The sequence below is a fragment of the Panulirus ornatus genome, chromosome 25 (genome assembly GCF_036320965.1).
Source record: "Panulirus ornatus isolate Po-2019 chromosome 25, ASM3632096v1, whole genome shotgun sequence".
Lineage (NCBI taxonomy): Eukaryota > Metazoa > Arthropoda > Malacostraca > Decapoda > Palinuridae > Panulirus > Panulirus ornatus.
In genome coordinates this window covers 13,512,076-13,530,450 of record NC_092248.1, presented here as the reverse complement: position 1 = coordinate 13,530,450, position 18,375 = coordinate 13,512,076, and the positions used below count along the sequence as shown (strand labels likewise).

Here is an 18,375-nt window from a genome sequence, read left to right as displayed (position 1 = left end):
AAGTAGTGGTGATGTGAGAAGGAGATGGAGTGAGTATTTTGAAGGTTTGTTGAATGTGTTTGATGATAGAGTGGCAGATATAGGGTGTTTTGGTCGAGGTGGTGTGCAAAGTGAGAGGGTTAGGGAAAATGATTTGGTAAACAGAGAAGAGGTAGTGAAAGCTTTGCGGAAGATGAAAGCCGGCAAGGCAGCAGGTTTGGATGGTATTGCAGTGGAATTTATTAAAAAAGGGGGTGACTGTATTGTTGACTGGTTGGTAAGGTTATTTAATGTATGTATGACTCATGGTGAGGTGCCTGAGGATTGGCGGAATGCGTTCATAGTGCCATTGTACAAAGGCAAAGGGGATAAGAGTGAGTGCTCAAATTACAGAGGTATAAGTTTGTTGAGTATTCCTGGTAAATTATATGGGAGGGTATTGATTGAGAGGGTGAAGGCATGTACAGAGCATCAGATTGGGGAAGAGCAGTGTGGTTTCAGAAGTGGTAGAGGATGTGTGGATCAGGTGTTTGCTTTGAAGAATGTATGTGAGAAATACTTAGAAAAGCAAATGGATTTGTATGTAGCATTTATGGATCTGGAGAAGGCATATGATAGAGTTGATAGAGATGCTCTGTGGAAGGTATTAAGAATATATGGTGTGGGAGGAAAGTTGTTAGAAGCAGTGAAAAGTTTTTATCGAGGATGTAAGGCATGTGTACATGTAGGAAGAGAGGAAAGTGATTGGTTCTCAGTGAATGTAGGTTTGCGGCAGGGGTGTGTGATGTCTCCATGGTTGTTTAATTTGTTTATGGATGGGGTTGTTAGGGAGGTAAATGCAAGAGTTTTGGAAAGAGGGGCAAGTATGAAGTCTGTTGGGGATGAGAGAGCTTGGGAAGTGAGTCAGTTGTTGTTCGCTGATGATACAGCGCTGGTGGCTGATTCATGTGAGAAACTGCAGAAGCTGGTGACTGAGTTTGGTAAAGTGTGTGGAAGAAGAAAGTTAAGAGTAAATGTGAATAAGAGCAAGGTTATTAGGTACAGTAGGGTTGAGGGTCAAGTCAATTGGGAGGTGAGCTTGAATGGAGAAAAACTGGAGGAAGTGAAGTGTTTTAGATATCTTGGAGTGGATCTGGCAGCGGATGGAACCATGGAAGCGGAAGTGGATCATAGGGTGGGGGAGGGGGCGAAAATTCTGGGGGCCTTGAAGAATGTGTGGAAGTCGAGAACATTATGTCGGAAAGCAAAAATGGGTATGTTTGAAGGAATAGTGGTTCCAACAATGTTGTATGGTTGCGAGGCGTGGGCTATGGATAGAGTTGTGCGCAGGAGGATGGATGTGCTGGAAATGAGATGTTTGAGGACAATGTGTGGTGTGAGGTGGTTTGATCGAGTGAGTAACGTAAGGGTAAGAGAGATGTGTGGAAATAAAAAGAGCGTGGTTGAGAGAGCAGAAGAGGGTGTTTTGAAGTGGTTTGGGCACATGGAGAGGATGAGTGAGGAAAGATTGACCAAGAGGATATATGTGTCGGAGGTGGAGGGAACAAGGAGAAGAGGGAGACCAAATTGGAGGTGGAAAGATGGAGTGAAAAAGATTTTGTGTGATCGGGGCCTGAACATGCAGGAGGGTGAAAGGAGGGCAAGGAATAGAATGAATTGGAGCGATGTGGTATACCGGGGTTGACGTGCTGTCAGTGGATTGAATCAAGGCATGTGAAGCGTCTGGGGTAAGCCACGGAAAGCTGTGTAGGTATGTATATTTGCGTGTGTGGACGTATGTATATACATGTGTGTGGGGGGGGTTGGGCCATTTCTTTCGTCTGTTTCCTTGCGCTACCTCGCAAACGCGGGAGACAGCGACAAAGTATAAAAAAAAGAAAAAAAAAAAACAATTACAATAGGTACAGATACTCCTCAGTGCTGTGTTTTCATCTTTGCATTCTATATTATGTACGAGTGACAGTTATAACCATAATAAAAGTAGCATGCATGTTAAATATACTAACCACATAGTGTTTTGAATAGTACATAGTTTTGAGTAAAAAAATTGTAATTCTGTTGTTTACACTGCAGTGTAATTTGATGCTAAAAACTAAGAGAAATATTATTATGTTTTAGAACTATTAAAGATAACCAGTTCTTGAACTGTAGATTGAAATTGTTGAATGAGTAATAAGTTAAGAAAACCTTGGTTATGTCTTAGATAACAAACTGTTGGCTTCGAAAAACATGAATAACACTAATGCAGAATGTATTAAGAGGCTCCAGTGTTTGAAAAGTCTAAGGAAACTTTATGCAGGCAATGTATTTACGTATTTATTTTTTAGTTATGTGATCCAGCCAATGATGACTTTCCGTAATCTACAAGTAGGATAATATCACCATTTGCCACCGAGACAAGTTGCTTAGAGTTTTCAAATAGATCAATAGATTGAAAGTAGGAAACTGTGTACTGATATAAGATGAAGAATTTACTTGTTAGATATTAACCAGATAATGATTAAAGATAATTTTTACAACAGACTTGTGTTTCACCTTCAGGTAATTGATTAAAAGCATGCTTGGACTGTGGGGTTTAGAAATTTATTTTTACTGTTGCTAAAAATTTTGATTGGATTTCAGAACTTATTTACTGTAAATGTTTGTTTGCCTTTTTTTATTATGTATTATATATTCATTTTTTTATGCTGTGGGTTTGCCTGAGAACAGGTTTCTTTTTCTGGTAAGTCTTTCATACCTGTTCACTTTGACCCCTCCAACTATTAGAAACAGGTGATTGAGGCTTAGAGGAAAAATCCTCACTTGGCTCCTTTCTCTGTACTTTCTTTTGGAAGTAATAATACAGAAGTGGATGATTTTCTGCCCCCTGACTGGCTTGCTCCCCTATTAGTTGCCTTCTGTAACACATAAGGTACATGAATAGTATTCTTTTTCCCCTATCCCAGGGATAAAGATGCGCTCCACCCAGGACCTGAACCCATGTTGCAAGAATGAAAATCTTGCATGATACCACTACATCAGCGGCACTCTAAGTGGTAAGTGATTGATTAAGTATATTTTTTATTTTCAGTTTCATCTAGAAAGTAGAATGTTGTGTGACTGCTGAAGAGCAGCAACTAATGACACTGTATAGACTACAGGGGAAGCATTTGAAAACTCTTCTTAGCAGTGTGCCTCATAGGATGTAATTTCCATAAACTTTGTAGGCTTTCAGAGGAACCCTCCTGAACAATTTATGTAAAATCATTTGATTCACAAAGTGAACTATGCCTGGTTTAGTTTAGTTAACCTTTCTTCCCTTGGAAAAGAAAAAAACTTACATATACACTCCCTAGGCTGCCAGAAGCATAGAAATAAGGCACCAAAAACATAATTTCCAGCAAGCAACCCTCAAACCTCAGAAAACCTACCCTATACACCTGTAGACACTTTAATTGTCTTCCACTTCAAAACTATACCAACTACTGTCCAACCCCTTCCCTCTTTTGTAACCACCCAATGAAAAGGTAGTTGCCATTTGCAGTTCTGTTTGAAGACTCCAAAGAAAAGCTCTAGAAGCTGGTAACAGGGTTTAGGAGTATTTGAGAGAAGAAAGTTGAGAGAATATTTGAACAAAAGTATAGTAATGAGGTACAGTAGGTAGATGAGATAGGAAGTTTGATTGTAAGTTTTAAAGTTAGGATCTGGAAGAAGTGGTGTGCTTTAGACACTGGGGGGTTCAGGCAGTAGTGGATAGTACCATGGAGGCTTAAGTGAGTCATAGGATAGGAGAGGGAGCCATGGTTCAGTAAGAAGTGAGTAAAGTAATTCATTGTCATATATAGCAAAGAAGGGTGGGGTTGAAGTTATAGTAGTCCCAGTAATGTTATATGGATGTGAATCTTGACTGTTGAATGCAAAGAAAAAAGATGGAAATTTTGGAAATGTTTTTGAGGATATGTGATGTGAGGCAGATTCATTGTGTAAGGAATGATGGTGCAAGAAGTTTGTGGTTGTAAGTGCAGTCTGCTTGAAAGAGCTGACCAGAGTGTGCTGAAATGGTCCTAGCATGTGGAGAGGAATGAAAAAAGACTGGCTCAGGGGATCTGCACGTCAGAATTGGAGGGAGGAAGGGGGAGAGGGACACTGAGAAAGAGATGGAAGGATGGAATGGAAGAGGCTTTAGAATACTGGGTCTTGAACATTCAGGAAGCTGAGAAGAATGCATGGGGATTGAATTAACTGAATTCCTGTGGTATATGTGGGCAGTGTGTTATCAGAAGGGTGGACTAGGTCATATGAAATAGTCATGGTAACCCATGTAATAGTTTGTGGGGCTTGGCTGTGGATGGCAGGGTTTAGTTTCATTAAATTGTACATGACAGCTTGAGAATGCTTGTGTACAAATAACGCCATTGTTTGTTCGTACCTTATGCTGTCTTGTTGAGATAGGACAAGCAATAGGGTAGAGAAAATATCAATATTGGGCTGCAATTTCCCTGTAAAAGATGGACAGATATCCAGATGTCAGTAAATTTTGAAATAATGGAAATGAATTTTAGGGAAAATAAAAATATGTTTCGGAAGGAGGTAAATAACGCGCATAAAACGAGAACAAATGGGAACATCTGTGAAGGGGGCAAATGGGGAGGTAATAACAGGTAGTGATGAAGTGAGAAGAAAGTAGAGTGAGTATTTTGAAGTTTGCTGAATGTGTTTGTTGATAGAGTGGCAGATATGGGGTGTTTTGGTCAGGGTGGTGTTCGAAGTGAGAGGGTCAGGGAGAATGGTTTGGTAAAGAGAGAAGTAGTAGTGAAAGCTTTGCAGAAGATGAAATCCAGCAAAGTGGCAGGTTTGGATGGTATTGCAGTGGAAATTATTTAAAAAGGGGTGACTGTGTTGATGATTGGTTGGTCAGGGTATTCAGTGTATGTATGGATCATGGTGAAGTGCCTGAGGATTGGCATAATGCATGCATAGCGCCATTGTACCAAAGGCAAAGGGGATAAAGATGGGTGTTCAAACTGTTGAGGCATAAGTCTGTTGAGTATTCCAGGGAAATTATATGGGAGGGTATTGATTGAGAGGGTGAAGGCATGTACAGAGCATCAGATGGGGAAGAGCAGTGTGGTTTCAGAAGTGGTAGAGGATGTGTGGATTAGGTGTTTGCTTTAAAGAATGTACTAGAGAAATACTTAGAAAAACAGGTGGATTTGTACGTGGCATTTATGGATCAGGAGAAGGCATATGATAGAGTTGATAGAGGTGCTTTGTGGAAGGTTTGAAGAGTATATGGTGTGGGAGGTAAGTTGTTAGAAGCAGTGAAAAGTTTTTACCAAGGATGTAAGGCACATGTATGAGTAGGAAGAGAGCAGAATGATCGGTTCCTAGTGATTGTCAATTTGTGGCAGGGGTGTGTGATGTCCCCATGGTTGTTTGATTTGTTTATGGATGGGTTAGTTAGGGAGGTAAATGCATGAGTTTTGGAGAGAGAGGTGAGTATGCATTTTCTTGTGGATGAGAGGGCCTAGAAAGTGAGTCAGTTGTAGTTTGCCAATGATGCAGCTTTAGTGGCTGATTCGGGTGATAAACTGCATAAGTGGGTGACTGAGTTTGGAAAAGTGTGTGAAAGGAGAAACTTGAGAGTAAAATGTGAATAAGAGCAAGGTTATTAGGTTAAGTAGGGTTGAGGGACAAGTTAATTGGGATGTAAGTATGAATAGAGAAAATTTGGAGGAAGTGAAGTGTTTTAGATATCTTGGAGTGAACTTAGCAGTGGATGGAACCATGGAAGCGGAAGTGAGTCACAGGGTAGGGGAGGGGGCAAAGGTTCTGAGAGTGATGAAGAATGTGTGGAAGTAGAGAACATTATTTCATAGAGCAAAAATGGGTATGTTTAAAGGAATAATAGTTCCAACAATATTATATGGCTGCGAGGCATGGGCTAAAGATAAGGTTGTACAGAGGAGGGTGGCTGTGTTGGAAATGAAATGTTTGAGGACATTAAGTGGTGCGAGGTGGTTTGATTAAGTAATGAAAGGGCAAGAGAGATATGTGGAAATCAAAAGAGTGAGGTTCAGAGAGCAGAAGAGGGTGTGTTGAAATGGTTTAGACATATGGAGAGAATGAGTGAGGAAAGATTGACAAAGAGGATATATTTGTCAGAGGTGAAAGGAACAAGGAGAAGCGAGAGACCAAATTGGAGGTGGAAGGATGGAGTGAAAAAGATTTTGAGTGATCTGGGCCTGTACATGCAGGAGGGTGAGAGGCATGCAAGGAATAGAGTAAATTAGAACGATGTGAGCTTGGGAAGGAGACTTGTGTGAGGAAGTACCAAGAGAGACTGAGTACAGAATGGAAAAAGGTGAGAACAAGGGACGTAAGGGGAGTGGGGGAGGAATGGGATGTATTTAGGGAAGCAGTGATGGCTTGTGCAAAAGATGCTTGTGGCATGAGAAGCGTGGGAGGTGGGCAGATTAGAAAGCGTAGTGAGTGATGGGATGAAGAAGTAAGATTATTAGTGAAAGAGAAGGGAGAGGCATTTGGACGATTTTTCCAGGGAAATAATGCAAATGACTGGGAGATGTATAAAAGAAAGAGGCAGGAGGTCAAGAGAAAGGTGCAAGCGGTGAAAAAGAAAGCAAATGAGAGTTGGGGTGAGAGAGTATCATTAAATTTTAGGGAGAATAAAAAGATGTTTTGGAAGGAGGTAAGTAAGTGCATAAGACAAGGGAACAAATGGGAACATCAGTGAAGGGGGCTAATGGGGAGGTGATAACAAGTGGTGATGTGAGAAGGAGATGGAGTGAGTATTTTGAAGGTTTGTTGAATGTGTTTGATGATAGAGTGGCAGATATAGAGTCTTTTGGTCAAGATGGTGTGCAAAGTGAGAGGGTTAGGGAGAATGATTTGGTATACAGAGAAGAGGTAGTAAAAGCTTTGCAGAAGATGAAAGCCTACAAGGCAGCGGGTTTGGATGGCATTGCAGTGGAATTTATTTATAAAGGGGGTGACTGTATTGTTGACTGGTTGGTAAGATTATTTAATGTATGTATGACTCATGTTGAGGTGAATGAGGATGGGTGGAATGCTTGCATAGTGCCATTGTACAAAAGCAAAGAGGATATAAGTGAGTGCTCAAATTACAGAGGTATAAGTTTGTTGAGTATTCCTGGGAAATTACATGGGAGGCTATTGATTGAGAGGGTGAAGGCATGTACAGAACATCAGATTGGGGAAGAGCAGTGTGGTTTCAGAAGTGGTAGAGGATGTGTGGATCAGGTGTTTGCTTTGAAGAATGCATGTGAGAAATACTTAGAAAAGCAAATGGATTTGTATGTAGCATTTAAGGATCTGAAGAAGGCATATGATAGAGTTGATAGAGATGCTCTGTGGAAGGTATTAAGAATATATGGTGTGGGAGGCAAGTTGTTAGAAGCAGTGAAAAGTTTTAATCGAGGATGTAAGGCATGTGTACGTATAGGAAGAGAGGAAAGTGATTGGTATTCAGTGAATGTTGGTTTGCGGCACGGGTGCGTGGTCTCCATGGTTGTTTAATTTGCTTATGGATAGGGTTGTTAGGGAGGTGAATGCAAGACTTTTGGAAAGAGGGGCAAGTATGCAGTCTGTTGTGGAATGAGAGAACTTGGGATGTGAGTCAGTTGTTGTTCACTGATGATACAGCGCTGGTGGCTGGTTCGGGTGAGAAACTGCAGAAGCTGGTGACTGAGTTTGGTAAAGTGTGTGAAAGAAGAAAGCTGAGAGTAAATGTGAATAAGAGCAAGGTTATTAGGAACAGTAGGGTTGAGGGACAAGTCAATTGGGAGGTAAGTTTGAATGGAGAAAAACTGGAGGAAGTGAAGTGTTTTAGATATCTGGGAGTGGATTTGGCAGCGGATGGAACCATGGAAGCGGAAGTGAATCATAGGGTGGGGGAGGGGGCCAGAATTTTGGGAGATTTGAAGAATGTGTGGAAGTCGAGAATGTCATCTTGGAAAGCAAAAATGGGTATGTTTGAAGGAATACTGGTTCCAACAATGATATATGGTTGCAAAGCATGGGCTATAGATAGAGTTGTGCAGAGGAGGGTGGATGTGCTGGAAATGAGATGCTTGAGGACAATATGTGGTGTGAGGTGGTTTGATCGAGTAAGTAATGAAAGGGTAAGAGAGATATGTGGTGGTAAAAAGAGTGTGGTTGAGAGAGCAGAAGAGGGTATTTTGAAATGGTTTGGTCACATGGAGAGAATGAGTGAGGAAAGATTGACAAAGAGGATATATGTGTCAGAGGTGGAGGGAACAAGGAGAAGTGGGAGACCAAATTGGAGGTGGAAGGATGGAGTGAAAAAGATTTTGAGTGATCGGGGCCTGAACATGCAGGAGGGTGAAAGGCGTGAAAGGAATAGAGTGAATTGGAACGATGTGGTATACTGAGGTCGACATGCTGTCACTGGATTGAACCAGGACATGTGAAGTGTCTGGGGTAAACCATGGAAAGTTTTGTGGGGTCTGGATGTGGAAAGGGAGCTGTGGTTTCGGTGCATTATACATGACAGCTAGAGACTGAGTGTGAACAAATGTGGCCTTTGTTGTCTTTTCCTAGCGCTACCTCGTGCACATGCGGGGGAAGGGGGTTGTTATTTCATGTGTGGCAGGGTGGCAACGGGAATGAATAAGGGCAGACAGTATGAATTATGTACATGTGTATATATGTATATGTCTGTGTGTGTATATATATGTATAGGTTGAGATGTATAGGTATGTATATGTGCGTGTGTGGACGTGTATGTATATACATGTGTATGGGGGTGGGTTGGGCCATTCTTTTGTCTGTTTTCTTGCGCTTCCTCGCTAACGCGGGAGACAGTGACAAAGTATAATAACAAAAAATAAATAATATATATTTATATATCCCTGGGGATAGGGGATTAAGAATACTTCCCACGTATTCCCTGCGTGTCGTAGAAGGCGACTAAAAGGGGAGGGAGCGGGGGGCTGGAAATCCTCCCCTCTCGTTTTTTTTTTAATTTTCCAAAAGAAGGAACAGAGGGGGCCAGGTGAGGATATTCCAAAAAAGGCCCAGTCCTCTGTTTTTAACGCTACCTCGCTAACGTGGAAAATGGCGAATAGTTTGAAAAAAAAAAAAATTTATATATTCCTATGAGTCCATGGGAAAATGAAACACAGTAAGTTCCTAAGTGCACTTTCTTGTAATAATCACATCATCAATGGAGATACAAGAAAGAAGTATGTCAGTTGATATACAATGAAGAGACGTAGCTGGGATGCCATTTGGTAAACAAATGACTACCAGAATGGAGGTCGGTTGGATTCAAGTCTGGCATCAAGCATACTATAAACTCATTATGTGGACAAGAAGAGTAACTGTTTACAAATTCTATCAATAACAAAGCTATCCAATTTGTATAGACCTTCACTAATATTAATGTTACAATTCTTTGTGTATTTAATAATTGAAGATTCAGTGATATTTCTTGTGGTACAGGAGTTAGTGATAATAACTGAGATGGCATAAGTACAGTCAATACAATGATCATAATTTTTAATGTGATTAAACAAGGCATTTGATTCTTGTCCTGTTCTTACACTATATGTATGTTGCTTAAGCCTAACAGAAAGATCCTCACCAATCTGCCCAAAATAAAACTTATCACAATTTCTACATATATGCGTCCTGCAGAACTTTCTGGTGAATTCCTGATTAAGATATTCTTTATAGTATTGTTGTTGCTCAAGGCAACATTTACATTAAAGGATTTAAGCAAGATGGGAAGTAAAGTTATTTTTAAAGGGGAGAACTGAAAGGTTCTTGGTGTCAAGGGTTGGTATGGATTCAACTCTATAAAATGACTTCTTTACCAACTGTTCAGGCCCAGATTGCTCAGAATGTTTTCACTCCATCCTTTCACCTCCAATTTGGCCTTCTGCTTCTTGTTCCCTCCACTTCTGACACATACATCCTCTTTGTCAATCTTTCCTCACTCATTCTCTTCATATGTCCAAACCATTACAACACACCCTATTCTGCTCTCTCAACCACAATTTTTATTCCCACACATCTCTCTTACCCTTTCATTACTTAATCAAATCACCTCACACCACATATTGTCCTCACACATCTCATTTCCAACACATCCACCCTTCTCCACACAACCCTACCTATAGCCCACGTCTCGCAACCATATAACATTGTTGGAACCACTGTTCCTTCAGACATACCCATTTTTGCTCTCCGAGATAATGTTCTCGCCTTCCACATGTTCTTCATCGCTCTCAGAACCTTTGCCCCCTCCCCCACCCTGTGACCCACTTCCACTTCCACCTGCTGCTGTATCCACTCCCAGATATCTAAAACACTTCACTTCATCCAGTTTTTCTCCATTCAAAATTACATACATGTCCACACACAGCACATATACATATCTATACATCTCAACGTATACATTTATATACATACACAGACATATACATATACACACTTGTACACAATTCATACTGTCTGCCCTCATTCATTCCCATTGCCACCCTGCCACACATGAAATGAAAACCCCCTCCCCCCACATATGCACAAGGTAGCACTAGGAAAAGACAACAAAGGCCACATTCGTTCATACTCAGTCTCTAGCCGTCATGTATAATGCACCGAAACCACATCTCCCTTTCCACATCCAGGCCCCACAAAACTTTCCATGGTTTACCCCAGACACTTCACATGCCCTCGTTCAATTCATTGACAGCATGTCGACCTCAGTATACCACATCGTTCCAGTTCACTCTATTCCTTTCACGCCTTTCACCCTCCTGCATGTTCAGGCCCCGATCTCTCAAAATCTTTTTCACTCCATCCTTCCACCTCCAATTTGGTCTTCCACTTCTCCTTGTTCCCTCCACCTCTGACACATATATCCTCTTTGTCAATCTTTCCTCACTCATTCTCTCCATGTGACCAAACCATTTCAAAACACCCTCTTCTGCTTTCTCAACTACACTCTTTTTATTACAATACATCTCTCTTACCCTTTCATTACTTACTCGATCAAACCACCTCACACCACATATTGTCCTTGAACATCTCATTTCTAGCACATCCACCCTCCTCCGCACAACTCTATCTATAGGCCACGACTCGCAACCATATAACATTGTTGGAACCACTATTCCTTCAAACATACCCATTTTTGCTTTCCAAGATAACGTTCTTGACTTCTGCACATTTTTCAACGCTCCCAGAACTTTTGCCCCCTCCCCCACCCTATGATTCACTTCCACTTCCATGGTTCCATCTGCTGCCAAATCCACTCCCAGATATCTAAAACACTTCACTTCCTCCAGTTTTTCTCCATTCAGACTTACCTCCCAAGTGACTTGTCCATCAACCCTACTGTACCTAACAACCTTGCTCTTATTCACATTTACTCTCAGCTTTCTTCTTTCACACACTTTACCAAACTCAGTCACCAGCTTCTGCAGATTCTCACCCGAACCAGCCACTAGCGCTGTATCATCAGCGAACAACAACTGACTCACTTCCCAAGCTCTCTCATCCACAACAGACTGCATACTTGCCCCTCTTTCCAAAAGTCTTGCATTCACCTCCCTAACAACCCCATCCATAAACAAATTAAACAACTATGGAGACATCATGCACCCCTGCCGCAAACAAACAGTCACTGAGAACCAATCACTTTCCTCTCTTCCTACTCGTACACGTGCCTTACATCCACGATAAAAACTTTTCACTGCTTCTAACAACTTACCTCCCACACCATATATTCTTAATACCTTCCACAAAGCTTCTCTATCAACTCTATCATATGCCTTCTCCAAATGCATAAATGCTACATACAAATCCATTGCTTTTCTAAGTATTTCTCAAATGCATTCTTCAAAGCAAACACCTGATCCACACATCCTCTACCACTTCTGAAACCACACTGCTCTTCCCCAATCTGATGCTCTGTTCATACCTTCACCTTCTCAATCAATACCCTCCCATATAATTTCCCAGGAATACTCAACAAACTTATGCCTTTGCCTTTGTACAATGGCACTATGCAAGCATTCCGCCAATCCTCAGGCACCTTACCATGAGTCATACATACATTAAATATCCTTACCAACCAGTCAACGATACAGTCACCCCCTTTTTAATAAATTCCACTGCCATACCATCCAAACCCGCTGCCTTGCTGGCTTCCATCTTCTGCAAAGCTTTTACCACCTCTTCTCTGTTTACCAAATCATTCTCCCTAACCCTCTGACTTTGCACACCACCTCGACCAAAACACCCTATATATGCCACTCTATCATAAAACACATTCAGCAAACCTTCAAAATACCTCACTACATCTCCTCACATCACCACTAATTATCACCTCCCCACTAGCCTCCTTCACTGATGTTCCCTTGTCTTACACACTTTATTTACCTCCTTCCAAAACATCTTTTTATATATATATATATATATATATATATATATATATATATATATATATATATATATATATATATTTTTTTTTTTTTTTTTTTTTTATACTTTGTCGCTGTCTCCCGCGTTTGCGAGGTAGCGCAAGGAAACAGACGAAAGAAATGGCCCAACCCCCCCCATACACATGTATATACATACGTCCACACACGCAAATATACATACCTACACAGCTTTCCATGACTTACCCCAGACGCTTCACATGCCTTGATTCAATCCACTGACAGCACGTCAACCCCGGTATACCACATCGCTCCAATTCACTCTATTCCTTGCCCTCCTTTCACCCTCCTGCATGTTCAGGCCCCGATCACACAAAATCTTTTTCACTCCATCTTTCCACCTCCAATTTGGTCTCCCTCTTCTCCTTGTTCCCTCCACCTCTGACACATATATCCTCTTGGTCAATCTTTCCTCACTCATCCTCTCCATGTGCCCAAACCACTTCAAAACACCCTCTTCTGCTCTCTCAACCACGCTCTTTTTATTTCCACACATCTCTCTTACCCTTACGTTACTCACTCGATCAAACCACCTCACACCACACATTGTCCTCAAACATCTCATTTCCAGCACATCCATCCTCCTGCGCACAACTCTATCCATAGCCCACGCCTCGCAACCATACAACATTGTTGGAACCACTATTCCTTCAAACATACCCATTTTTGCTTTCCGAGATAATGTTCTCGACTTCCACACATTCTTCAAGGCCCCCAGAATTTTCGCCCCCTCCCCCACCCTATGATCCACTTCCGCTTCCATGGTTCCATCCGCTGCCAGATCCACTCCCAGATATCTAAAACACTTCACTTCCTCCAGTTTTTCTCCATTCACACTCACCTCCCAATTGACTTGACCCTCAACCCTACTGTACCTAATAACCTTGCTCTTATTCACATTTACTCTTAACTTTCTTCTTCCACACACTTTACCAAACTCAGTCACCAGCTTCTGCAGTTTCTCACATGAATCAGCCACCAGCGCTGTATCATCAGCGAACAACAACTGACTCACTTCCCAAGCTCTCTCATCCCAAACAGACTTCATACTTGCCCCTCTTTCCAAAACTCTTGCATTTACCTCCCTAACAACCCCATCCATAAACAAATTAAACAACCATGGAGACATCACACACCCCTGCCGCAAACCTACATTCACTGAGAACCAATCACTTTCCTCTCTTCCTACACGTACACATGCCTTACATCCTCGATAAAAACTTTTCACTGCTTCTAACAACTTTCCTCCCACACCATATATTCTTAATACCTTCCACAGAGCATCTCTATCAACTCTATCATATGCCTTCTCCAGATCCATAAATGCTACATACAAATCCATTTGCTTTTCTAAGTATTTCTCACATACATTCTTCAAAGCAAACACCTGATCCACACATCCTCTACCACTTCAGAAACCACACTGCTCTTCCCCAATCTGATGCTCTGTACATGCCTTCACCCTCTCAATCAATACCCTCCCATATAATTTACCAGGAATACTCAACAAACTTATACCTCTGTAATTTGAGCACTCACTCTTATCCCCTTTGCCTTTGTACAATGGCACTATGCACGCATTCCGCCAATCCTCAGGCACCTCACGATGAGTCATACATACATTAAATAACCTTACCAACCAGTCAACAATACAGTCACCCCTTTTTTAATAAATTCCACTGCAATACCATCCAAACCTGCTGCCTTGCCGGCTTTCATCTTCCGCAAAGCTTTCACTACCTCTTCTCTGTTTACCAAATCATTTTCCCCAACCCTCTCACTTTGCACACCACCTCGACCAAAACACCCTATATCTGCCACTCTATCATCAAACACATTCAACAAACCTTCAAAATACTCACTCCATCTCCTTCTCACATCACCACTACTTGTTATCACCTCCCCATTTGCGCCCTTCACTGAAGTTCCCATTTGCTCCCTTGTCTTACGCACTTTATTTACCTCCTTCCAGAACATCTTTTTATTCTCCCTAAAATTTAATGATACTCTCTCACCCCAACTCTCATTTGCCCTTTTTTTCACCTCTTGCACCTTTCTCTTGACCTCCTGTCTCTTTCTTTTATACATCTCCCACTCAATTTCATTTTTTCCCTGCAAAAATCGTCCAAATGCCTCTCTCTTCTCTTTCACTAATACTCTTACTTCTTCATCCCACCACTCACTACCCTTTCTAATCAACCCACCTCCCACTCTTCTCATGCCACAAGCATCTTTTGCGCAATCCATCATATATATATATATATATATATATATACATATATATATATATATATATATATACATATATTTTTTTTTTTTTTTTTTTTTTTTTATACTTTGTCGCTGTCTCCCGCGTTTGCGAGGTAGCGCAAGGAAACAGACGAAAGAAATGGCCCAACCCCCCCCCCATACACATGTACATACACACGTCCACACACGCAAATATACATACCTACACAGCTTTCCATGGTTTACCCCAGACGCCTCACATGCCCTGATTCAATCCACTGACAGCACGTCAACCCCGGTATACCACATCGATCCAATTCACTCTATTCCTTGCCCTCCTTTCACCCTCCTGCATGTTCAGGCCCCGATTACACAAAATCTTTTTCACTCCATCTTTCCACCTCCAATTTGGTCTCCCTCTTCTCCTTGTTCCCTCCACCTCCGACACATATATCCTCTTGGTCAATCTTTCCTCACTCATTCTCTCCATGTGCCCAAACCACTTCAAAACACCATCTTCTGCTCTCTCAACCACGCTCTTTTTATTTCCACACATCTCTCTTACCCTTACGTTACTCACATATATATATATATATATATATATATATATATATATATATATATATATATATATATATATATATTTTTTTTTTTATACTATTCACCATTTCCCGCATTAGCGAGGTAGTGTTAAGAACAGAGGACTGGGCCTCTGAGGGAATATCCTCACCTGGCCCCCTTCACTGTTCCTTCTTTTGGAAATTGAAAAAAAAAAGAGGGGAGGATTTCCAGCCCCCCGCTCCCTCCCCTTTTAGTCGCCTTCTACGACACGCAGGGAATACGTGGGAAGTATTCTTTCTCCCCTATCCCCAGGGATATATATATATATATATATATATATATATATATATATATATATATATATATAAAAGGACTGATGATTGGGAATACCTGGTTTAAAAAGCGAGATATACATAAGTATACGTATGTAAGTAGGAGAGATGGCCAGAGAGCGTTATTGGATTACGTGTTAATTGACAGGCGCGCGAAAGAGAGACTTTTGGATGTTAATGTGCTGAGAGGTGCAACTGGAGGGATGTCTGATCATTATCTTGTGGAGGCTAAGGTGAAGATTTGTATGGGTTTTCAGAAAAGAAGAGTGAATGTTGGGGTGAAGAGGGTGGTGAGAGTAAGTGAGCTTGGGAAGGAGACTTGTGTGAGGAAGTACCAGGAGAGACTGAGTACAGAATGGAAAAAGGTGAGAACAATGGAAGTAAGGGGAGTGGGGGAGGAATGGGATGTATTTAGGGAATCAGTGATGGATTGCGCAAAAGATGCTTGTGGCATGAGAAGAGTGGGAGGTGGGTTGATTAGAAAGGGTAGTGAGTGGTGGGATGAAGAAGTAAGAGTATTAGTGAAAGAGAAGAGAGAGGCATTTGGACGATTTTTGCAGGGAAAAAATGAAATTGAGTGGGAGACGTATAAAAGAAAGAGACAGGAGGTCAAGAGAAAGGTGCAAGAGGTGAAAAAAAGGGCAAATGAGAGTTGGGGTGAGAGAGCATCATTAAATTTTAGGGAGAATAAAAAGATGTTCTGGAAGGAGGTAAATAAAGTGCGTAAGACAAGGGAGCAAATGGGAACTTCAGTGAAGGGCACAAATGGGGAGGTGATAACAAGTAGTGGTGATGTGAGAAGGAGATGGAGTGAGTATTTTGAAGGTTTGTTGAATGTGTTTGATGATAGAGTGGCAGATATAGGGTGTTTTGGTCGAGGTGGTGTGCAAAGTGCGAGGGTTAGGGAAAATGATTTGGTAAACAGAGAAGAGGTAGTAAAAGCTTTGCGGAAGATGAAAGCCGGCAAGGCAGCAGGTTTGGATGGTATTGCAGTGGAATTTATTAAAAAAGGGGGTGACTGTATTGTTGACTGGTTGGTAAGGTTATTTAATGTATGTATGACTCATGGTGAGGTGCCTGAGGATTGGCGGAATGCGTGCATAGTGCCATTGTATAAAGGCAAAAGGGATAAGAGCGAGTGCTCAAATTACAGAGGTATAAGTTTGTTGAGTATTCCTGGCAAATTATATGGGAGGGTATTGATTGAGAGGGTGAAGGCATGTACAGAGCATCAGATTGGGGAAGAGCAGTGTGGTTTCAGAAGTGGAAGAGGATGTGTGGATCAGGTGTTTGCTCTGAAGAATGTATGTGAGAAATACTTAGAAAAGCAAATGGATTTGTATGTAGCATTTATGGATCTGGAGAAGGCATATGATAGAGTTGATAGAGATGCTCTGTGGAAGGTATTAAGAATATATGGTGTGGGAGGCAAGTTGTTAGAAGCAGTGAAAAGTTTTTATCGAGGATGTAAGGCATGTGTACGTGTAGGAAGAGAGGAAAGTGATTGGTTCTCAGTGAATGTAGGTTTGCGGCAGGGGTGTGTGATGTCTCCATGGTTGTTTAATTTGTTTATGGATGGGGTTGTTAGGGAGGTGAATGCAAGAGTTGTGGAAAGAGGGGCAAGTATGAAGTCTGTTGGGGATGAGAGAGCTTGGGAAGTGAGTCAGTTGTTGTTCGGTGATGATACAGCACTGGTGGCTGATTCATGTGAGAAACTGCAGAAGCTGGTGACTGAGTTTGGTAAAGTGTGTGAAAGAAGAAAGTTAAGAGTAAATGTGAATAAGAGCAAGGTTATTAGGTACAGTAGGGTTGAGGGTCAATTCAATTGGGAGGTGAGTTTGAATGGAGAAAAACTGGAGGAAGTGAAGTGTTTTAGATATCTGGGAGTGGATCTGGCAGCGGATGGAACCATGGAAGCGGAAGTGGATCATAGGGTGGGGGAGGGGGCGAAAATTATGGGAGCCTTGAAGAATGTGTGGAAGTCGAGAACATTATCTCGGAAAGCAAAAATGGGTATGTTTGAAGGAATAGTGGTTCCAACAATGTTGTATGGTTGCGAGGCGTGGACTATGGATAGAGTTGTGCGCAGGAGGATGGATGTGCTGGAAATGAGATGTTTGAGGACAATGTGTGGTGTGAGGTGGTTTGATCGAGTAAGTAACGTAAGGGTAAGAGAGATGTGTGGAAATAAAAAGAGCGTGGTTGAGAGAGCAGAAGAGGGTGTTTTGAAATGGTTTGGTCACATGGAGAGAATGAGTGAGGAAAGATTGACCAAGAGGATATATGTGTCGGAGGTGGAGGAAACGAGGAGAAGAGGGAGACCAAATTGGAGGTGGAAAGATGGAGTGAAAAAGATTTTGTGTGATCGGGGCCTGAACATGCAGGAGGGTGAAAGGAGGGCAAAGAATAGAGTGAATTGGATCGATGTGGTATACCGCGGTTGACGTGCTGTCAGTGGATTGAATCAAGGCATGTGTATGGGGGTGGGTTGGGCCATATCTTTCGTCTGTTTCCTTGCGCTACCTCGCAAACGCGGGAGACAGCGACAAAGGAAAAAAAAAATATATATATATATATATATATATATATATATATATATATATATATATATATATATATATATATATTTATATATATATATACATATACATAAGTATACGTATGTAAGTAGGAGAGATGTCCAGAGAGCATTATTGGATTACGTGTTAATTGACAGGCGCGCGAAAGAGAGACTTTTGGATGTTAATGTGCTGGGAGGTGCAACTGGAGGGATGTCTGATCATTATCTT

At 41.5% G+C, this 18,375-nt stretch overlaps 1 protein-coding gene across 27 annotated transcripts in view; it reads left to right on the top strand.

The window, feature by feature from the left end:
- The window catches only part of LOC139757284 (uncharacterized), a 145,907-nt gene that overhangs the window by 18,947 nt on the left and 108,585 nt on the right, over positions 1-18,375 (top strand). For all 27 annotated transcript variants that reach the window (XR_011714568.1, XR_011714582.1, XR_011714577.1 and 24 more), the window contains exon 2: positions 2,925-3,014. Coding sequence is in view for 13 of the 27 variants with exons in the window: in XM_071677642.1 (XP_071533743.1) it covers positions 2,983-3,014 (32 nt within the window). In the remaining 14 variants the exon portion in view is untranslated. The remainder of the gene's footprint in view (positions 1-2,924; positions 3,015-18,375) is intronic.